The 22,578-nt window shown below is 55.7% G+C and overlaps 1 protein-coding gene across 1 annotated transcript in view; it reads left to right on the plus strand.

The window, feature by feature from the left end:
• TKT (transketolase) overlaps positions 1-17,583 on the plus strand; it is a 30,072-nt gene extending 12,489 nt beyond the window's left edge. Inside the window, exons 2-14 of the mRNA XM_003894290.3 lie at positions 1,110-1,227; positions 2,108-2,221; positions 3,006-3,103; positions 8,279-8,470; positions 10,105-10,223; positions 11,832-12,025; positions 12,732-12,896; positions 13,895-14,051; positions 14,186-14,316; positions 14,963-15,046; positions 15,173-15,266; positions 16,419-16,541; positions 17,300-17,583. Of these exons, the coding sequence (XP_003894339.2) occupies positions 1,110-1,227; positions 2,108-2,221; positions 3,006-3,103; positions 8,279-8,470; positions 10,105-10,223; positions 11,832-12,025; positions 12,732-12,896; positions 13,895-14,051; positions 14,186-14,316; positions 14,963-15,046; positions 15,173-15,266; positions 16,419-16,541; positions 17,300-17,475 (1,765 nt within the window). The 3' untranslated portion in view covers positions 17,476-17,583. The remainder of the gene's footprint in view (positions 1-1,109; positions 1,228-2,107; positions 2,222-3,005; positions 3,104-8,278; positions 8,471-10,104; positions 10,224-11,831; positions 12,026-12,731; positions 12,897-13,894; positions 14,052-14,185; positions 14,317-14,962; positions 15,047-15,172; positions 15,267-16,418; positions 16,542-17,299) is intronic.
• The last annotated feature ends 4,995 nt before the right edge of the window (positions 17,584-22,578 follow it).

The raw sequence follows: 22,578 nt of genomic DNA on the forward strand, positions 1-22,578 counted from the left end.
ACAAAGCCCTAGGACCAGAGGGCTTCAGGGCTGACCAGGACCTGCAGCTTCCCAGCAGGAAGTGCAGCCTCTAGCCCCTTTCCCAGGCAGGGGGCTGGATTGTGGATTATTCATATGGGTCCTAAAAGACCTGAATGAGTCCCATCTCTAAGATGTGATTTTTGCACTTTCTATTGCTCAGCAGCTGCTCGGTGATTAAAATGAGAGTCTAAAAAGCCAAGGGGACTCTGTGGACCCACCACTCCCAGGCTGGAAGGCAGGTTCTTGCTTTTCAGCCCCACCTCAGCCCCTGTCTACAGGCAGAAGGGGTTTTTATTAATACATGATTGTAGCCGTGTAGAAGATGAGATTGTGTGTCTTGCTCTGAAAATTCTGCACAAAAGCCTGTTTCCTAGTTGCTACACAGCCCTCAAACTGCCCATTTCTAAAGCTTTCAAGTAGCCCAGGTGATGCAATTGGAAAGCCCAAGGCCCAATTTTTCAGGCTACCACACCTGGTGTGTGGAGACTGTTGGGAGGTCTGTGGTAACTCCATGAGCCTCAGTCCCTTCCTCCCTGCTCCATGCGCTCAGAGACCCCTGGGTGCTGAGAGGGCAGGGTGCCCTTCACAGGTGGGCAGGGTCTGGGCAGTCCCGTCGGGATGTGGGGTCAGTTGTAGGAGTGCCGGCGCCTCTCAGCTGCTGAGTCATTAGACTCCTGGGGACCACCAGGCGGGAGCTAGGCCCTGCCCGACAGCAGCTGCCCGCTGCCGCGGTGCTAGTCTTGGGCTGCGTCTTCTGTGCTGGATCTCTCCTGGGCCCCTCCTTCCTTCTTACTCGAGTCCAACCCCAGATATTTTCAGTTGCCATGATTCTGAGGATCTGGTGCCCCTGGGAAGGTGCAACAGTCCCCAGCACCCCCACCAGCTGGCCCAGGCCCCAAGCTGCCAGCAGTGGCTTTCTTGAAACCCTGTGTCACCCTCCCAGGGAACAAGAGCGCATGGCTGTCTGATAAGCCAGGCCTGTGTGACTCCTCGCGACATGCACCCCCCGGGTCCCTACACAGCTGAGCACGATAGCTCAGGAGTGCAGGGCCGTGATGCATGTGTCTGTCTTCTCTCCTGGGCCACAGCCACCCCACGTCATGCTGCAGCGCCGCAGAGATCATGGCTGTCCTCTTTTTCCACACCATGCGCTACAAGTCCCAGGACCCCCGGAACCCACACAATGACCGCTTTGTGCTCTCCAAGGTAAGAGCCCAGCTGCCCACCGCCAGCCACACCTTGCCTGGGACTAGGGTCACACGGGCTCTGGAATGGTGAGTGGTCTCTGAGGAGGTCTGGCTGGGCCCACCTCTCCCAGGTGCCTTCTCCCTGCTCGTCCTGGCCCCTCCCTCAGTGTCCTGCTCTGCTGACCCAGCTGGCTAAGGAATACAGGACTGAATTGATGGGTTGCTCTGCCATGGAGCCCAGGTACATGAACAACGCTTTAACCCAAAGAAATGGAGTAGGGGACTACGGGAACGTCTGTTGTGTGTTCTGCCCAGTCTGGGTGTTGACAGGCAGGACTGGCATCTTGGTCTGGGTTGTGACTCCCTGCCTGCTCTTTCTGTGTTGTGCCAGTGCTCCCGAGGCCACGGCTTGCCCCCCTCAGGGGTAGTGGTATGCTGTAGCAGGGTTTTGGATGGGGACCCCCCTGACCCGCCCCTTCTGGGTGGAATCACAGCCACAGACCCCTGAAATCCACCTGTGCTCAAGCCTGCCTCTGTGGCGTCTGGTCTCTCAGGACAGGCTTTAGAGCTTAGAAGTCTGTCCAAGTTGTTCCCATGCCAGAAACCGGGGATTAGGGTAGCCGGCTGCCTGCTGGGGTTTTGGCTTTGTCCAGCCTCACAGCTGTGCCCCCTGCACCTGTCTTAGTGCCTGCCCAGCCTTGGCAGTGGGAACTTTGGGCTGAAAACCAAGAGGCTGAAGAGGGCTGAAAGGGGAGAAGTGGCCTTCACTTGCTTCCTCCCCTGAAATGGATGCTGCAGTTGGCCGACTCAGCCAGGCCCCAGGGGTCAGTGTGCAGTAGGCACAGCCCCAAGTAGAACTGCTCCCCACCTGACCTCACCCCATGTCCATCTCCCGGCAGGGCCATGCAGCTCCCATCCTGTACGCGGTCTGGGCTGAAGCTGGCTTCCTGCCCGAGGCGGAGCTGCTCAACCTGAGGAAGATCAGCTCCGACTTGGATGGGCACCCGGTCCCCGTAAGTGCTCCTGCCAGAGCCTCTCATGCCTCTACCTCCGCTTCCTGTTTCTCAGACATGCGGGACCGGGGCAGGGGGTGCCCACTGAGAAGCCAAAGGTATTGAAAGGCAGAGGAGAGCACTGAGACGAGGAAGGAACGAAGCAGGTGTTTTGGGGGCACGTATTCACCCCAAGCTGGTGCCAAAGGGGAAAGCCTTCTGAGGCCTCAGCCAGGGTGCCCTGGGATGACTTCAGGGAGGGCCTGTCCCCAAGCTTCCTTCTGTGCTGGGCCTCCTTGGCTGGGTAGCTACAGCTTGGGAAGAAAAGGGGCTCTCTTCTAAGGGGGTGGCTCTAGGATGCTGGTGACGCTCTGGGGAGGGAACCCGGTTTGTTCCTTGGGGTGCCAACTGGCATCCCTGCAAATGTTAAGACTTCATGGATTACCACAAAAACTGTCATGTGGTCTGGGTCCCCACAAGGGCCACATGTTCTATGTCAATTTTTTCATGATTCCCTCTCCCAGCCCTTTGTGAAGTGGGTGATGTGGGAACTGAGGCTCACAGAGGTTCAGCCCCCGGCCTGAGGCCTAAGGCCACGTAGCTGGCTAGTGGGCAGGGCTGGGATTTGAACCTACAACTATAATTAGTTCATTAGCAGAAGAAGTCACATGCTGGGTAGAGGCTGCCCTGGGGCGTGACCTGCAGGGGAGGGGCTCGCTGGGCTGGGTGGGAGTGTGGCTCCAGGGGCGGGTGAGACCAGGATCCCTTCTCCTCTCAGATTAACTGTGGCCTTCTGTTATGACAGAAACAAGCCTTCACCGATGTGGCCACTGGCTCCCTGGGCCAGGGCCTTGGGGCCGCTTGTGGGATGGCCTACACTGGCAAATACTTCGACAAGGCCAGGTAACACGCCTTCTCCCCACCCCCACCCTGGGTAGTTTTGGGGAGTGGTCCTTGGGTGACCTACCCTTCACTGCCGCCCCCAGACTCTTCCTCTTTCCTGGCTAGGGCAGAGTAATACATACGCGTGGCCTCTTTTGCTCTTTAAACATCTGCTATGGCTGGTGCCATGACCGGCCCCCTTTACAAATGAGGAAACACTCAGGAGTTAAGGGATCTGCCCTGGGTCAGCAGTGACTGGCAGGGCTGGGTTTGCACAGAGTACATGCTCCCAATCATGTGCTCTTCAGCCAGAGTGCTTAGGCTGAGGACTTCCTGTTTTGCCCCCAGCCCTGTGCCCAGACCCCAGAAGTCTCAGAAAGACCTACCCCCAGGCGCCTGTCTCACTAGGCACCAGGAGCCCAGGCCTGAGCCGCTTGCCTTTATCTTGGTAAAGGGGAGAGTTGTATGTTCTGGGGGGTTCTGGGATACCTGTAAGCCACCTCCTGTCAGCAGGGAAGAAACAAACATTTGAGAGATTGGGCCTCCAGAGGGTGGGTGGTAAGCCTGACCAGAAAGGTGTGCTGCTCCAGTGTCCACCAGGTGATCAGTAGGAGCAGCCCCCCGTGGCCCCCAAGGAAGGTTCTAGCCATAAGTTAGTCTCTGACGGTCAGATATGGCCTGGGGGGATGAGGTTGTAAACTGTTAAGAATAAGGTCCGGCTGAGGGAAGGATTGCTTGAGGCCAGGAATTCAAGACCAGCCTGGGCAACAGAGCAAGACTCTCTACAAAAAATGCAAAACTTAGCCAGGCATGGTGGTGCACACCTGTAGTCCCGGCTACATGGGAGGCTGAGGTGGGAGGATCACTTGAGCCTAGGGCTTCAAGAGTATAGCTATCCATGATTGAGCCACTGCATCCCAGCCTAGGCTACAGAGCGAGACTCTGCCTCTTTTAAAAAAAAAAAAAAAAAATCTTAATTTAAAAAAAAAATTTTTTTTTTTTTTTTTTTAAAGAATAATCATTGTATTAGTCTGTTTTCATGCTGCTGATAAAGACATACCCGAGTCAGGGAAGAAAAGGAGGTTTGATGGAGTTAAGTTTCACATGGCTAGGGAGGCCTCACAATCATGGTGGAAGGCAAGGAGGAGCAAATCACATCTTAAGTGGATGGCAACAGGCAAAGAGAGAGCTTGTGCAGGGAAACTCCCATTTTTAAAACCATCAGATCTCGTGAGACTTATTCACCATCACAAGAACAGCATGGGAAAGACCTGTCCCCATGATTCAGTTATCTCCTACTGGGCCCCTCCCATAACCCGTGGGAAGCTACAAGAGTTGGGTGGGGACCCAGAGCCTAACCATGTCAATCACTCATCAGAAGGGTTCCTTTGCCCTTTGGGGCCTAGGCCCTTTGCTTAGTGGTCATGTGCTGTATTGGGTTCCACCTTTAAAAACCCCCTATGAGTTGGGTAGTGGTTTGAGAACCGTGACCCGTCTTACAGGTGAGGAAGCTGAGGCAAGATGCTGGCCTAGGCCATTCAGTCAGTGGTGGAGGTATCCAGAGTCAGTATTCAGCATTCCCAGGCTGCTCTCGGAGAGGCTGAGGGCACCACAGGAGCTGGGGGAGTCCTGTGGGTGGGAAGCCTCCTGGAGGAGGAAGGCCAGTGGGGCAAGCCCACCGGGTGGGAGAAGGGCCCAGCTCTGCAGCTGGTGGCATCTCTACTGCCCTGTCCTCCACCCCTGCAGCAGAGGCGCCATGCCGGGGCTGTTGTGGAGCTGGCAGACAAGTAGGGTCTGGGATGACTGTGGGTCCTTGAAGGACAGGAGACTGCAGGGAGCACCTTCTGTGTGCAGGCCTTTCCCCAGGACTGGCTCTCCAAGGAGGCCTCACAGTCCCTTCCAGACCCCCTCAGGCCAGTGTCACCTGACCACAGTTTTCTTTTAGTCCCTGGCTGAGCCTTGGGGCAGGCTTGGCTACACCCAGAAATGATTCACCGTGAAGTAAAGAGAGAGAGACACACAAAGAATGGGATGCATGTTTAAGAGCATTTTATTTGGCAGAGAACCAGAGATGTGAGTTAATTATTCCCTACAGTTGCTGGAAATAATTCCCTGTGAAGGGGCATTTCCTGACCCTAACATAATGGAACAAGTCAGTGTAGGGAGAAGGAGTTTAGCTGGGTTCCCAGAAGCCAGGGTGGCTTGGGGCCAGGGTTGGCTAGAGCCTAGGCCCCTGACTGTACCTGGGGGAAGGGGCCAGGGCATCCAGGGATTATCATGTTAGGCCAGGCACCCAGATTGTGTCTTGATAGAGCAAATTGGCCTCTGCCCTGCCCTCCTGTTTAAAAAGTACAGAGTGGTATTAAGAAATGAACGTTTTCCTTATTTTTTTATTTTTATTTTTTCTGAGATGGAGTCTCACTCTGTCATACAGGCTGGAGTGCAGTGGTGCGATCTTGGCCCACTGCAACCTCTGCGTCCTGGGTTCAAGCGATTCTCCTCCTGCCTCAGCCTCCCAAGTAGCTGGGACTACAGGTGCATGCCACCACGCCCAGCAATTTTTTGTATTTTTAGTAGAGATGGGCTTTCACCATGTTAGCCAGGATGGTCTCAACATGGTGAAATGGTCTTGACCTCGTGATCCGCTCGCCTCAGCCTCCCAAAGTACTGGGATTACAGGCGTGAGCCACTGCGCCCGACCGGATTTTTCCTTATTCTTAACACACTGCCTCCCACCCCCAATTTAAATCTAATGATGTATTTTGTCCATGTTATCATGAAAAAAGCTTACATATCTGTAATCCCAGTGTGTGTGTGTGTAATATAAAACCTAGTATTGCACTTTAAACCAAGCCTTCTATCATGAGCATTTTCTCATGACATTAACAGTGGAGAGCTGGTTTTTGTTTTGTTTTGATATGGAGTCTTGCTCTGTCGCCCAGGCTGGAGTGCAGTGGTGCCATCTTGGCTCACTGCAACCTCCACCTCCTGGGTTCAAGTGATTCTTCTGCCTCAGCTTCCTGAGTAGCTGGGATTACAGGCGCTAACCACCACACTCAGCTGATTTTTATGTATTTAGTAGAGACGGGGTTTCACCATGTTGGCCAGGCTGGTCTCAAACTCCTGACCTCAGGACATCCGCCCACTTCAGCCTCCCAGAGTGTTGGGATTACAGGCGTGAGCCACTGCACCCATCCTGAGAGCTGGTTTTAACGATCACGTAATGTTCTGTTTTATGGGAGATGCTATAATCCATCTAGCCAGTCCTCTGTTGTTGGACATGTAAGGTAGTTTCCAAATCGTTCTGCAACAAATGTCGACCTTCTATTTAGGGTCCCCTTTCTTCAAATTAGTTCATGAATGGATGTTTGGAGCCCCCCACCCCTAACTCTTAACAGCTCAGGCAATATCAAGTCTCAGGGTTAGCCCAGGCTCCTATAGGCCCCTTCCTTATTCACAACCTCTTCCTTGGCATCTCCTTGGGACCTCAGCACACCCTCTGACCTGAGCCTGATGGCCCTGTAGGGCTTAGCCTTGTCCCTAGTCTCGAAGTCCAAAGCTGTGCTGGGCCTCCAGTGCTAGCCTGGGTTTGGCTTCCCTGGAGGTGGGTGTGGGCTTGGGGTGGGAGCCAGTTGGCTTCCCTGGAATCCCTTTCTGGGAAGTCAAGTTCGCTACAGGCCTCTCTGGCTCATCCCTATCATGTGGCCCCTTTCTGGAGCTGCTGTACCAGACCAGAGCCCCTCCAGGGTCTCTGGGCCCCCTCAAAACCTACAGGGGAAAGAGGAGGCGAGGCTGGGACAGGATAGGGCCTCTGAAGTGTGGGCCTAAGGCTTTGTCCTTCTGGCCATGGTACCCCACAGGGGCACCACCTCCTGTGGTGGGGGCCATAGAAGAGCAGCACGAGGCAGGGGAGGCTGCAGGGAGCGCTCCCGGCCTGCTGGCATGTGGAAGTGCTGAGTCATGCTGACAGCTCCGTGGCTGGCTGTCCCAGCCTCTTCCGGCTGCCCCTGCCTTCACCCTGCAGCAGGGAGGCCTGGAGGCTTGGACTGCTGAGCATGCAGCCGGGTTGAGGGCCTTTTCCTGTAGTAGCAGGAGGGCAGCCGTGTCCCCTCTGAGCCCAACCAGGCACCGGCCTCATTTCCTGGGGCTACACAGCTAGACACTGGGCAGGGTAAGGGGAGGTCCCCAAGTCCCACCACTCCTCACCCTACGTGCATGCCTGCACTGCAAGGAGTGGACAGTCTAGGCTATAGTCAGACCTGTGTTTGAATCCTAGATCAGCAACTTCCTGACGGCACGACCTTTAGACAAGTTCTGTGTCTGTTGCTGCCGTCCCTCTGCTACCCCCATCCCCTCACATCTCCCAGGCTGGGCTCAGAGTCCCTGAACTGGTCTCCCTTCCTCTAGCCTCACCCCCTCGCCCACCCTCCCCTGGGGCCCGGGAACGTTCTGTTTGCTGGGTAATTTATCCCAAGTTCAATGTTCTTTTTAACATGTCTCACTGTCTTGAAAAGATCATGGTTGCCTGTGTTGAAGGGAGGAGAAGGCCCCGGTGGTAGAGACAGGGCCAGGCCCAGCTTCAATCTTGGGGTCAAGAGCCAGTCTTGGAAGCTTGGGGAGAGCCTGTCCCATGAAGCACCTGGTCTTCAAGGGCCCTCCATGCTCCATCCTCCGCCTGAGCCCTCTTGCTCCAGGGTGTTGCCTAGAGTGCCTCAGGCCTCCCCGGCCCAGCTCCCTCCTCCAGGCAGAAGCAGAGCTTGGTTCCCAAGGTTCCCCTTTCCCACTGGCCCACCCAGCCAGTCCCAAGAACTCCTCCAACCTCTGGTTCACAGCGGGGTCCATCCCCTGCGGCAGGTGGCTCAAGCCTATTCACCCACTCTTCCTCACTTTCCTCTCGTTCCAACAACCCCCATTTTTCTTGATTTTATTGGCCAGATCCCTGTTGTCCTAGACCTCTGTTTCTTAACAGTCAGTACTTCTTCCTGAGCTCCTGATGGCTTCCTTCTTGGGGTGTGGCTTGTGGTGGACTGCAGGGACCTGGTGACACTGTTGCCCTTTGAGTGTAAATGCCGTCTGTTCTGCATATCCACGCATGGCTGCTCCTTTACCCAGAGTGCAGGCTCCTTGAACGGGTGGGGGTGGGAGCCAGCTGGGTCCAGGTGAAAGGGACTGGCCTGACTCACTCTCTGTCCACAGCTACCGAGTCTATTGCTTGCTGGGAGACGGGGAGCTGTCAGAGGGCTCCGTATGGGAGGCCATGGCCTTTGCCAGCATCTATAAGCTGGACAACCTCGTGGCCATTCTAGACATCAATCGCCTGGGCCAGAGTGACCCAGCCCCGCTGCAGCACCAGATGGACATCTACCAGAAGCGGTGCGAGGCCTTCGGGTACGTATGAGGCTGTGGCCTGAGTGTGATCACAGCTTTGCAGGTGCAGGAGCTGAAGCTGGGACCTTAAGCCCCATCTAAAGGTCCCTTTCTTTAGCATTTGACTCACAATTTCAAACTCTAGGCATTTAGACTTAGTAACTCAGGCTACCACCATGGATATGTGGGCCAGGCCCAGTTTTAAGTGAGTTTCCTTATTTCCGTAGTCATGGCATGGTGGTTCTCAGAGCTTCCACACGCCATCTCACATTGACTCACTTTGTTCTTGAGGAAGGAGGGTTCTTGAGGGATAGGGGCTCACTCGGTAAAGCTAAAGGACATACAGCTGTGGAGAGGTTTGAACCTCAGTTTGGTGGCCACATCCCGTGCCCAGCCCCAGCCAGCCTGGGGAGGAGGAACAGGCTCCTGGTGAAATGGGAGAGAGGGTTTCCAGATGGCTCCCTTCGGCCTTGATTGGTTACACATTCAGGGTCAAAGGGCACAAAGCAGGGAGGTCAGTCTGCATGGGTGTCAGCCAGAGGGGCCCTACCTCAAAGCCTCCACCTGTGTCCCCAAACACAAGCTGCTCTGCACAGGAGCCCAGCATTGGCTGAGGAGGCTGTGGAGGGGAGGGAACAGGGCAGGTGCTGTGCAAGGCTTTGGGACTCAGGTCAAGCCTCCAGGGCTGCGTTTTGCAGATGAGCCCATGCCTGTGACTACACTGAGTAACATGATGCTTGGGGTTACCTTGCAGTAGCATAGCAGATGCAGGCCTGTGTTCCTTGATGACTGACCTCAGGAAGGGAGAGGAGGGAGGAAATAATCTCCGTTGGACAGACGAGAAACCTGAGCCACAGGGTCCTCGCTCCACAGGCCTCCCCAAGGCCACATCGATCTGGGGACTCAGAGTACAACCCCAGCAGCACCCCTAGGACCTGTGTCCATAAACCTGTGATTCAAGCCAGATTGCTGAAGTCCTGGCTCCACTGCTAACTTGCTTTGTGGCGTGGGTCACGTTACTCCACCTTCACTGTCTCAGTTGATTGTAAAATGGGGCCAACTCAGCACCCAGGCATGGCGTGGTGAGGCTTCAATGGGCAGTGCTTGGCATGGCACTCAGTTTGAGTGGTGCTATTTTTATTATTCTTATGCCAAAAAGAGTCCCCAAAAGGATAGCTTTTCAAGAGAGAGCCTGCTCTGCCCCGGCTCCTTCCTGTATATTTGACAACATGGTGCATTTCAAAAGTTTCCAGCATCTGTGATCAAATGTGTTCCCCCAAATAAAAATTGGGCCAAAAAATTCATCAAGAATCTAATAGCAGACAGATTCCAAACCCGGTGTGCTGACCCCAGAACAGCTTTCAGTAGGAAATGAGCGGATCAGGAATGAAAGAGACAATAAAGGAACTGAGCTCTGGATTACTTAGGAAGAAGAGGAAAACCTGTTCAGAGGCAAACAAAAGGAGTAAAAATAATGGGAAAAAGAAAAGGATTAAAAAACCCAAACTGGAAACCAGAATGTTGCAAGCTTTCTACTACTCCAGCTGAGGCCGCAGTTGTGGGGTGGAGCCTGGGCAGACCTTTCCCTGGGAGGCTCCCAGAGGCTGTGGCCCCTGGGAATTGCCCCTCACTCTCTGCCCGCCCCCCATCCCCAGTTGGCATGCCATCATCGTGGATGGACACAGCGTGGAGGAGCTGTGCAAGGCCTTTGGCCAGGCCAAGCACCAGCCAACAGCCATCATTGCCAAGACCTTCAAGGGCCGAGGGATCACAGGTCAGTACGCATGAGCCGCCCTCCCCACCTTCACCCCTGGCCTGGACCCTGTAGCTACATAGCTCTTACCCTCACATCCAGGGAAACACCAGCTCTTGCTGCACACTGATTGCACCAGGCTCCAGGGAAGGGGAGCGGGAGACACTATGACTCAGTGACACCCCGTGGCTGAGCCAGGATTTGAACTCGGATTTGTCTGGCCTCTGCCAGTGGGGGCATGTACAGGCAGGAGGAGAGGAGGGACTTGGAGGGTATGTGGGTGAGAGGAAGGGTGTGGAGTGAGGCAGCCCCCGTGCCCCACCCTGGCTGGTGCCTTTCAGAGCCGCAGCTCTGTACACTCTGTCAGCTCCGGCCACGTGCTCCAGCTGAAGAGCCAACACAGAGCCGGGCAGGGCCTGGAGAGGCCTGTTCCCTCCAGGTGGTGAGTGGGGTACTCCTCAAGCAATGGCAGGTGCTGAGCAAGGCCTGTGTGGGCCGAGAACCTTGAGGGGTTTGGAACCTGGCTTCTGCCCCAGGCCAGAGAATGAGACAGGCGTAAGTCACTCCTTGGCACCCAGGTGCGGGCTTCAGATTCCTAGGCCTGGGATGGCCCTCACCCATTTTAAAGATGGGAAAATGAGGCTTCAAGTGGTCAGGGACTTGCCCCGGGACAGAGGAAGTCTGTGGCATGGCAGGGGGCCGATTCCAGGGCCTGGGTAGGCTTCCCTCACAGATGCCCCTGGCTGTCTACCTGCCTGCTCTCAGGGGTTGTGGCTTGTTCTGCCCATGTAGACTCAGGTATATGAGGACGTTCTGAGTGGGGGTTTGGCGGTGCTGGGTGGTGTCTGGGAGGAGGTGGATGTCAAGGATAGGGCTCTGGGATATTGTCATGGCTTTGGTGCTGCTGCCTGGCACTGCCCTCAGGTGTTAGTAATACTGGGCAGGATCTGGACCACTTGCAGCTTCTGGGGGGCTCCTGAAGTCTTTGGGGCTGCTGGGTGCTACCTGAGAGGTCAGTCTGTTCTTCGCCCTGGCCAGACTCTAGTGACTACTGAGGTGACCTCCAGGGAGAGGGATATTCAGCCTTGCTGGCCCCACACAACAAGGCGCCATGGGTGGGCAAGCCTAGGTACTTATAGACCCCTCTGCTGCCCACAGATGCATCGGGTGACCCTGGAAGCCTTGTTCTGGCCTTGGGTTCCCCTTCTGATGGCCAGGGTCCCTTCCAACCCAGTCGACAAACTGAGTATTTCTGCAGCAGACACCACCTCTGTGTGACCCTGTGGGTAGGGTTGTGGGGAGGAAGAGAAGGGACACATTGGTGAAGGGATGGGGCAGCAGGCCCAGAAACACACACCTGCCCACGTCTGACCCCTCCTTTCCCTCTCAGCTGTGAGTTCCGGGAGGACCAGGCAGTAGACAGTGAGTGGTGGGCGCATAGGAGTCTATCCTATTCACTGCGACCCTCCTTTCCTGGCCCCCGTGCCTGGCTGGGCTCCTCCTGTCTGGGATGATGCCATTCCTCCCTTGCCCTCGGCAGGTGGAGGGCCAGGCTCCTGGGGCAGCCTCCTGGCCCTCTGGGAGCTTCTGTCTTACACATTCCTCTGTCCTCCCATGTTGGGCTTGCAGGAGTAGAAGATAAGGAGTCTTGGCATGGGAAGCCCCTCCCCAAAAACATGGCTGAGCAGATCATCCAGGAGATCTACAGCCAGATCCAGAGCAAAAAGAAGATCCTGGCAACCCCCCCGCAGGAGGACGCCCCCTCAGTGGACATTGCCAATATCCGCATGCCCAGCTTGCCCAGCTACAAAGTTGGGGACAAGGTACAAAGTGGGGCTTGTTTCTCTGGACCTGTAGTTCTCAGGTTCCCCAAGGCTGTGGCCCAGATGCGCCTTCTGGAGGGCTGGGAAAGGGAGGAGAGCACTTCATTTAGGACAAGGAGTGATTCCTCAGGTGTTGTTCCTGCCACTTCTCTCAGCAGGACAGAGAGCTCTGGAGTTGACCTGCAGAGGCTCAGACAGGGCAAGGGAGTTGTCCACTTAGCAAGCTTAGCAAGCTACTGACAGAACTGGGATCAAAGCCAAGGACTCACTCCCAAGTCCTTGCATCGCTGGTCCACGAGGGACCCTTGGCCTGAGCAAGGCTAGGCAGAGCTGTCCTGCTCCAGGTTTCTGTCCCAAGGGAACCCATCCATGCAGCCTGCGTCTGGCCTTGACTCCCAAGCCTTCTGTGTTCCCGTGCAAAGTGGAATAGGTTCATAGACCTGGTGCAGCCCGCAGGAAGTTGGGGCTGGTGGGTGTCTTCTGTAGCTTATACCTTTCACAGCCATGCTGGGGCCTCCAGGGGCTCCCAGACATTGACCGTAGTCATTGGCAACCTTTCAGCAGTTCAAAGTCTCCACAGGACCTTGCGCTCTTGGGCTTCTGTTTTTGGCCCTGTTTTAATCTTTCTCTAAAAGCAGGGCTCCAGGCCGCAGGCGTGCACACACCCTCAGAGGGGTCCAGAGGCTTCCCACTCTCTTCCTCACAGATAGCCACCCGCAAGGCCTACGGGCAGGCACTGGCCAAGCTGGGCCATGCCAGTGACCGCATCATCGCCCTGGATGGAGACACCAAAAATTCCACCTTCTCGGAGATCTTCAAAAAGGAGCACCCGGACCGCTTCATCGAGTGCTACATTGCTGAGCAGAACATGGTGGGTGCCGGGGCCGGCTGGCAGGGACAGGTCCACCCAAGGCTGCAGGCTGTGGTCTGAGGGGTGTGGGGCAACCATTTTGGCAGGGCCAGGTGCCTGCTGTGGGCCAGCCCAGGGAGACTATAAGAAAAGCCAGAACCCAGCATTAACCCCGGACCTTGAGTAGCCAGAGTTTGGGAGGTTCTGCCGAGGTGCTAATGTCCTGGACAAGTGTGCACGCGGGGGAACCGAATGGGACTGCAGGTGCTCTCAGGAGGAGCTGCGTGCAGGCCAGGCCTGGTGGTGAATGGGGTCTCTTCCAGGTGGAGGGCAGGCCCAGCCAGTAGGTGGGGCTGTGATGGGTATAGCAGCCAGTCTGTTGAGCGCGTGTAGTGCACACGGCTCTGGCCCTGCCACCCTGAGGGATGCAGAGATGAGGGAACTCTGGGCCCCTGACATGTTCCCATCTGGGGAAGCAGCTCCGTGTCAGGAACTGAGGTTGTGAAGTAAGGAACAATGTTTTGTCCACTTTTTCAAAATATCTCCTCATGGTGGTCCAGGAGCCCAGCCTGGCTTGCAGGCCCCTAGGGACAGTGAGCTTCCTCTCTCTGGAGGGCACTCACATCTCCAGAGTTCTTCCAACCGGACCTGAAATTATCTCTGGTTTCCAGAGACTGCTCTGCAGGGTGTGGGACTGGGGAAAGAGGCCTCTTGTTGGCTGGCAGATTTTGGAGCCTTGAGGGGCAGCTGGTTTGGAACTGATGACTGTACTCAGTGCTGCTTCTGGATGAGTGATCTGGGGACTGGAGCCTCAGCAGGCATGAGGCTACTGCCTTTGGACCCTGGGGAGGGATTGGGAGGACCGGTCTCTGCAGAAGGTGGTGGGGGACACATTCGGAAGCTCAGAAAGGATGGACAATCTATACACAAACTGTGGCCTTCTCCACGAGAGGGGTCCTAGGCTCCCCAACCACCTTCTGCCTGCCCCTTTGGGCTGACCCTGCCCCACCTGCCCCTAGGTGAGCATCGCGGTGGGCTGTGCCACCCGCAACAGGACGGTGCCCTTCTGCAGCACTTTTGCAGCCTTCTTCACACGGGCCTTTGACCAGATTCGCATGGCCGCCATCTCTGAGAGCAACATCAACCTCTGTGGCTCCCACTGTGGCGTTTCCATCGGTGAGTTTAGCCAGGGCACTTACACCTGGAGCTCCCTTGACTTTTGTACCAGGAGGTATGGGAGGAGGGTGGGCGAGGATTCCAGCCCATGGACAGGGGGTCTTATTTCTGCATATCCTTTCCCCACACCCCAGGGGAAGACGGGCCCTCCCAGATGGCCCTGGAAGATCTGGCCATGTTTCGATCAGTCCCCATGTCAACAGTCTTTTACCCAAGTGATGGCGTTGCTACAGAGAAGGCAGTGGAACTAGCCGCCAATACAAAGGTAGGTCGCATGGCTGTTCTTTCTCCTGCTGGCAGCTATCGCTTCCTGAGGGAAACAAGAGGAGGCCAAGAGCTGGTCACTCGCTGCCCCAGGGGGTGTTTCCTGACCTTGCGCCTGGTGTTTGTGTAGCTTGTGGAAGTTAGACAAGAAAAGATGAAATACATGCCCCACTTACTGCCACGTGGCAGACGTTGTCAACTGATTGCCACAGTCTGTCTCCGCTGAGAATCCTGGCAGCCCTGGCCGGTCCGGCGGTTGACACCTGTCCACCCTCCTGAGTTGGGTTCTCCAAGACAGGCAAGGATGAGCTGAGCCCTGTGGTCCAGGCCCGGAGCTGCACTCCATAGACACAGTGTACGTGGTCCTGCCCCTCTGCCTGGTGCACTCTGCAGGAGTAGCCCACCTGCAGCCAGTTTACCTGGTGGAAAGTTGCCTTCGGCCTGGGGCTGCAAGGGGCAGGCAGTTCTCAGAGTGTTCAAGTGGGGTGCAGGCGGCCGAGGGCAAGCAAGGCCCTTTTCCCTGCTGGAGTAGCCAGGATGCAGTGACTGATGCTTCCATGGGAAGGGATGGCCTCTCTAGAAAGACCTCGTCTCTGAGGTTGGGTGTGCCACATCCTGTATCCTCAGTTTATCTGTTTCCGTCTCAGGGTATCTGCTTCATCCGGACCAGCCGCCCAGAAAATGCTATCATCTATAACAACAATGAGGACTTCCAGGTCGGACAAGCCAAGGTCAGTGCCTCACATGCCCCAGGAGCCCACAGAGCTGCCTGGACCCTCCCTGCTGTGACTGCCAGCAGTCAGGGCCCACCCTGTCCCGAGGCCCTGAGCCTCACTTGCCCTCTGTGTCACCCCCAGGTGGTCCTGAAGAGCAAGGATGACCAGGTGACTGTGATCGGGGCTGGGGTGACCCTGCATGAGGCCTTGGCTGCCGCCGAGTTGCTGAAGAAAGGTGAGAAGGGGCCTCCAAAGTCATCAACTGAATGGCCACTGCATGCTAGGTCTTGGGGTTCTTTCTTTCTTGAAGAGCTCACAGCTAAAGAGAAAGAATTTCATTTAATTAAATAATGATGGTAATTAAAGCCATCCTTTGAGCACTTGTTCTGTCTGGCATGATGCTAAGTCCCGGGACTGCAGTGCTCACAGTCCCTACCCTATGACTCTAAGAGATCCCCCAGCACGGTGGTCAGATCAGTAGCCTGGAGCCTGCCCGCAGGGCTGGAATCACTCAGCCAGACACTAATTAAGGAAGTTATCCCCTACCTATCACCATGCCTGTTTTCCCATCTGTAAAATGGAGATACTCGCCCCTTCCCCGCAGGGCTGTCCTGAGGGTTACATGCATGTGACCTGGTATTCTATTATTATTACTGCGAGCTCACAGTGTTGGCTAGTGGTTTGTAGGGGAGACAGGCATTGGCCTCTCCTGCAATAGAATCACACAACAGATGTCATGTTTTAGCACGAAAGAGCGGGCAGGTGTGGCACCTTCCAGAAAGTGGCCTCAGAGTGGGTAGGAATTGATTGGTAGAGAGGGGAGTAAAGGGAGGCCGGAGCAGGGCCAGGCAGGAGCAAGATGGGGCTGGAGGAGCCAGGGGACCCCATCGCCAGGCAGGGGGAGATCCAGTGGGGTGAGCTTTAAGCAGGGCCTGGCAGGCGTGGGTTTGTCCTTCTGAGAAGGTGCTTCTGCTGCTGGGGCCGCACCTGGGCCTCTGATCACTCCGCTGGCTGCAGCTCCCCCACATCACCACATCAACCCTCACCTTCTGTCAGGCCAGATACCTGGAGTGTGTCCTCTCGCATTCCCTTTGTCTTCGAGGTTGTGGGAGGATGAGGGAAGGTGCTCAGGGCCTGCACACTCCGCTCTGGGTTCTTGGATACTGCAGGCAACACAGCTGGACCAGATGCCCCAGTGCAAGGGGTTGGCAGGCATAAGCTCAGCCATGGGAACAAGGTGGCAAGTGGTTCTCCCTGGGACAGGGACAGGCCCGCAGGCTGAGCTCTTAGCTAAACGCAGTCCTCAGGATGTCCCACCAGGCCCCCACCAGGGCAGACGGTGGTGCCCAGCCCTCCCCTCAGCCATGCCGTATGCTCTCCCTCACAGAAAAGATCAACATCCGCGTGCTGGACCCCTTCACCATCAAGCCGCTGGACAGAAAACTCATTCTCGACAGCGCTCGTGCCACCAAGGGCAGGATCCTCACCGTGGAGGACCATTATTATGAAGGTAAGGAGGCCTGGGGCAGGCAAGCTGGGCAAGGGGCAGGGCCAGAGAGCCCGAGCATTGGACGTGCCTCTTCTGTCTGAGCCCCAGGAGGGCAGCGGTGGCCCAGAACCCCCAGAGCTGTCCCTCTAGAGCAGCTGGGACGTGGTCTCTTAACAGGCCTCAGGCTTGGCCTGGAGACCCAGCTAACGCACAGCTGCTGGTGAGCTCTGTGGAGCTCCTGCTGCCCAGGAAGCTGGCGAGGATTCCAGCCTCGCTGCTAAATGGTGGATGGTGGTGTCCCTGAGGTAGTGGTGAGTCCTTCACACAGCAGGCTCCCTAAGTACACACCAGCCTCTCTAAGGAGGAGGCCCCAGTGGGAGAGATGGGCTTTGACTCTGGGGTCAAATCTAGATAATCAGACTATGGACAGTTGCTGGCCAGAGGATGGTGTTTGAAACAAACATTTAGAGGCCACGTTTGGGCCTATAAAAATAGTTTTGGGCCGAGTGTGGTGGCTCACGCCTGTAATCCCAGCAGTTTGGGAGGCTGAGGATGGCAGATTTCTTGAACTCAGGAGTTGGAGACCAGCCTGGGCAACGTGGCAAAACCTGACTCTTTAAAACAATAAAAACAATGAGTTATGTGATGGGCTCGTGGCTGCAGGTGGAGAAAGGCGGTGCGTATGCAGCTTCCTCCATCCTTGACTAAGGCTGACAGAGGGCTGGGCCCACCACTGCTCACCCTGAGGCCTCGTCTGACTCCCCTCCTTTCATTTCTAGGTGGCATTGGTGAGGCTGTGTCCAGTGCAGTAGTGGGCGAGCCTGGCATCACTGTCACCCACTTGGCAGTTAACCGGGTACCAAGAAGTGGGAAGCCAGCTGAGCTGCTGAAGATGTTCGGTATTGACAAGGATGCCATTGCACAAGCTGTGAAGGGCCTCATCACCAAGGCCTAGGGCGGGTATGAAGTGTGGGGCGGGGGTCTATACATTCCTGAGATTCTGGGAAAGGTGCTCAAAGATGTACTGAGAGGAGGGGTAAATATATGTTTTGAGAAAAATGAATTGGCCCTGAAATGTTTTCTTCTTTGATGTGTTTGCAGCCAGTGTGGGTTCTGGGGAAGAAGGGTAGAGGGTATGCTAGGGAGGCTAGTGTCCTTGGCCCTGGGCCAGGACCTGGGTGTCCCAAGTCCCCTTGGAATCACCTGCAACTGCCCTTAACCTCCAGATCTATCACTGCCTCCCATTCATCACCAGGTGACATTTGACTGCAACCTGCCTTCTTGCTGAGAGGCTGAGACCCACATCCCTCATTGTGACCTCAGTCTGCCCGGCCCTGAGGGGGCTGGGGAACTGCCTCGGTCTGGAAGCTGACGGGGCACTCTCAGGGCTGCCCCACCTCCCCCAAGTCCCCACAGCCTTGCAGTCAGGTCTCAGGGTAGAGAGGTTCACTTGCTTACTGTCCCTCGTCCTTGTCAGACCCTCTTAACTAGGCATCTCAGAGAAGCAGAGACAGGGCAGCCTTCGTCCTGGGGGGAAAGGGACCCTCAGGATGGCATGAGAGGTCCTCAGTCCCAAGTGTGGAACTGTCCCCCTCAGCTTGTTAAAATGCAGATTTCTGGGTCTTGCCACTGGGGCCTGGGACTCCATATGACAACTGGCCCAGGAGCTTCTGATGTCATACACAGAATTCTGCAGTCCCCAGCTCCAGCCCCGTCCTACTCTGCTGTTCCTAGGTGACTGCCCTCACACTGCCGGTTTCTCCCCCCTGCTGCTTGGGCTCAGCTGGGGTCAACCCTGCTTCTAAGGCCAGTTCTGCAAAACCTTGTACTGGCCAAGAACAAACTAGTGCTGGGGGAGGAGGGCTGGGTGTCCCGGCCACTGGTGGGATCCCCAGGAAATCCTCAGAGCTGTTGCAAGGAGACACATTTGTGGACCTGTCCACCTGTCCTCCTGACAATCTGGAGAGAAAAAAACCTGTCAAAGCCGAGGTCAGACAACTGCCCCCACCACTTAGCTACCCAGCCAGTCTGGCAGTGCTGGGGGCTGTGCCTGTGTTTGCCTTAACACCAATTTCAGAGGGAGCAGGCATGGGGTGACGTGGTTGGGTCCCAGGGAGGTGCCCTGGGCTAATGCCTGTTCACCAGTGTGTTGAGGGCAGACCTGGGATTGGGACCTGGGTCTCTGTGAGTCTAGAGATTCCACCTTCTGTACCCTACTGCCCCTGGGGCCCTCAAAAGAGAATCATGCAGTAGGCTCCCTAGAAGGGCCCTGGTCGCACAGGATGATGGGAACAGCCCGGGGCGCAGGTCCCGTGCGTCTCCAGAGCCCACAGGCCCCTGCAGAGAATCTAGAGGCAAATACTGGGACAAGGACAGCTGAGCCATAGACACAGGCCCAGCCTACAGCCTGGTGAGCCCATCTACACTGGCTAGCCATGCCCCAAGGACCTGAGAGGCCCTGGTTAACCCAAAGCAGAAGGACAGGAGCGGCAGCTGCCTTCACCCCCAGCCTGCCTGGCCTCTCCCAGGCCCACACGGCTTGTGAAGGAGAGGACAAGAGCCTGGGCAGCAGGTGCCAGGGCCTGGGCAGGATGAGGGAGGAGAGCAAGACCCCTGATCCAGTCACCCAGACCCAGTCCTGGGACATCAAGGCCACAGGAAGCTGGGACATTCAGGGATCCCAAGCCATGGTGAGCTCCTGAAACTCTGCCTCCTTTTTGGCGAGAAGACTTAGTGTAGGGCGTGCTTGGTGCGGAGTGTGCTGGAAGCCATCACTGGGCCTTCATGGGAGGCTGACGAACTTGTCATTTCTCCCTCAGCCCCTGCTCAGGCAGTACAGGAAGCCAAGACAGTGCCTGAGGCCTAACTGGAGGCTGGTGTGGCCTGACCTGCCAGCTAGCAAGGCCTGGCGGGGCCTGATGGCAGAGGCAGCTGAGCAGGAGGGCAGCATGGCCCCACGGCAGCCTAGGACAAACTTTCCTGGCACCAGGGAAAGCCCCTCCCACCCCCACTGGTAAAGGGGAGGCTGAGGCTACAATCCACACAGCCATGAGCCGGGGTGCAGCTGCAAGGAGGGCGTGCTGGTGATACCTCACGTCCCTACCCACTCGGGCGAAGGCTGTGGCAGCTGAGCCTGACAGGGGCGGGCAGGGCTGGGGGCAAACTTCCCAGACCAAAGCCACCCCACCATCCTCTGCTCAGTACATGGGGCAGTCCTCTCCCCAGGCCTCAGTTTCCTCATTTGTTCAGTGGGAATCTTTTTTTTTTTTTTTTTTAGATGGAGTCTTGCTCTGTCACCCAGGCTGGAGTGCAGTGGCCGGATCTCAGCTCACTGGTAGAGACGGGGTTTCACCATGTTAGCCAGGATGGTCTCAATCTCCTGACCTCGTGATCCGCCCGTCTCGGCCTCCCAAAGTGCTGGGATTACAGGCTTGAGCCACCGCGCCCGGCCTCAGTGGGAATCTTGACGGCCTCACAAGGCCGTTGTGAGAATGAATAAGAGAAGTATTAATGCCTTTAGAACACTGCTAGGCAGATACGGGCTCAGAAGAAGTTGGAATTCCTAACTGTTCACAGGCAGGGGCACCTGGCTGGAGGGTGCCTTTGTCACTGCGTTGTGTGACTACAGACACTTAGGAAGCACAGACTTCTGCCCATAGCAGCCCAGGCTGGGCAGTCAGGGCCTGGCTCTCAGGGGTGGTGGCCCAGCACACAGCTGGGTTTTATTATTCAATGGGGGTTTATTTTATTTTTTATATTATATATTTTATATTATTCAGTGGGTTTTAATATATTCACCAAGTTGTGCAAGAACGCCACAATCAGTTCCAAAATATTTCCATCATCCCCAGAAGGAACCCTCTACCAGCCCTCTGCTGAGGGCCACACAGACGCCTCTTGCTGCAGAGCTGGGATCACAGCTGTCCCCCTGCTCCCACCAAAGGTCCCCTCCTAACATGGGTGTGTGTAGGGCAGGATCTGGGTCCTGCCATGAAGGGAAAAAACCACTTCAAACAGCTTGTCCTGCTTTCCTGCCTGCAGGACCTGGGTCCCATGTGTCCCCTCTGGTCCTCTTTGGGAGGAGGAAGAGGGGAGAGGACCTGGTGAGGGCTGTTGCGCTGGGTGGGATTCCAGAAATCACCGACGCTCGGGGATGTGGGTTTTACAGACATACGGATCTGCAGTATGAATCATGAAAACACCTACACACAGAAGGTGGGGAAAGGAACAGCACAGCAGAACAGAACGGTGCTGACTGCAGGTTCCTTCCCCTGCCCAGGGAGGACCCAAAGCCAGGTCTGCCCCAGTCTTCACTCCAGAGAAGGGAGATTGTCCAGACATGGCCCTAAGGGCAAGATGAGGAAAGTTTCTCACTGAGTTGGGCCCAGGTGCTGCTGGCAACCCAGGTTGGACACTCAGGGCCTGTATTCACTCTGGTTTTGGTGCTGGTTTATTCTAGGTCAGGCACAACCTTGGGAAGAATGAGCCCTTTGTTCCTGGTTCAGCTGGCAAGACAGGAAAGGGCTGCCCTAGGGTCAGGGGTCCTGCCGCTGCCCCACAGCCTGGCCTGAAAGCTGCCGAAGCCCCAGTCGGCTCAAGCTGCCATGAGACAGTACCATAGGCTGGATGGCTCAAATAACACAAGTGTGCTTCTCACTGTGCTGGAGGCTGGCAAGTCCAAAATCCAAATGTTGCCCCTTCAGTTTCCAGCAAGGCTGTCTTCTGGGCTTGCAGGTGGCCTTGCCTCTCTGTGTCCTGGGGGCGGGAGGAGCCAGCCCTCTCTGGTGCCTCTTATAGTATAAGGACACTAATCCCATCAGATCAGGGCTCCACCCTTACGACCTCGTTTAACCTTAGTTACCTTTCTACAGAAACTCTCTCCAAATACAGTCACATTAGGGGTTAGAGCTTCAAATTATGAATTTGGGTTCGGTTGGGGGCCACAGCTCAGTCCATAGCAGCCTTCAAATCTGCCAAGTTCACAGTTCACTTCTCTCCCAGGGGCACACTATTCTGGATGTTGGAACTTGAAGTATGAGAGAAAAATGAAACTACCTGAGATTTAAATGAGAAGAGGGGGCTGGGTGCAGTGGCTCATGCCTACAATCCCAGCACTTTGGGAGGCCAAGGCAGGAGGATCACTTTTGCCCAGGAGTTCAAGACCGCCCTGGCATCATGGATAAACCCCATCTCTACACAAAAGAGGATACAAAAATTAGCCAGGCAGCAGCATGCACCTGTGGTCTCAGCTACTCAGGAGGCTGAAGTAGGAGGATCACTTGAGCCTGGGAAATGGAGGTTGCAGTGAGCTGTGAGCACACCTCTGCACTCCAGCCAGGGCAACAGAGCAAGATTCTGTCTCAAAAAATAAAAAATAAGAAATAAAAACTGGGAAGAAGGAGGGTTCTTTAAAAAGGGAACAGAGGCCAGGCGTGGTAGCTCATGCCCATAATCCCAGCATTTTAGGAGGCCGAGACAGGTGGATCACCTGAGATCAGGAGTTTGAGACCAGCCTGACCAAAATGGTGAAACCCCATCTCTACTAAAAATACAAAAATTAGCCAGGCATGATGGTGTGCACCTGTAATCCCAGCTCCTCAGGAGGCTAAGGCAGGAGAATCGCTTGAACCTGGGAGGTGGAGGTTGCAGCGAACCAAAAACAGCAGCAGAAACCCATCAGCAGTCCACTGAGCACCCCTCCACACACATCCAGGTCCAGGGCAGGAGAAAACCCCAATCCCCCTCCCAACAACAACAAAGTTTCCAACACTGGCAAATGCTTTCCCCCAAAATGTGGGTTTCTGCCTCAAGTCTTCATCAAAGTACCTCAGGTAGTGTTAATTAGTACAGCAAGTTGTACATGGTATGTCTTTATGTTTTTAGTGATTTCAGATCTGAGCATTCTATACACATGTTTTTCACATGTTTTCACAGGAGGAAGGGACAACCAACCAGAGCGTTTTTGTTTTGTTTGAGACACGGTCTCACTTTGTGGCTTAGGCTGGAGTGCTATGGTGTGATCTTGGCTCACTGCAGCCTCGGCTCCTGGGCTCAAGTG

The sequence above is a fragment of the Papio anubis genome, chromosome 2 (assembly GCF_008728515.1).
Source record: "Papio anubis isolate 15944 chromosome 2, Panubis1.0, whole genome shotgun sequence".
Classification (NCBI taxonomy): Eukaryota; Metazoa; Chordata; class Mammalia; order Primates; family Cercopithecidae; genus Papio; species Papio anubis.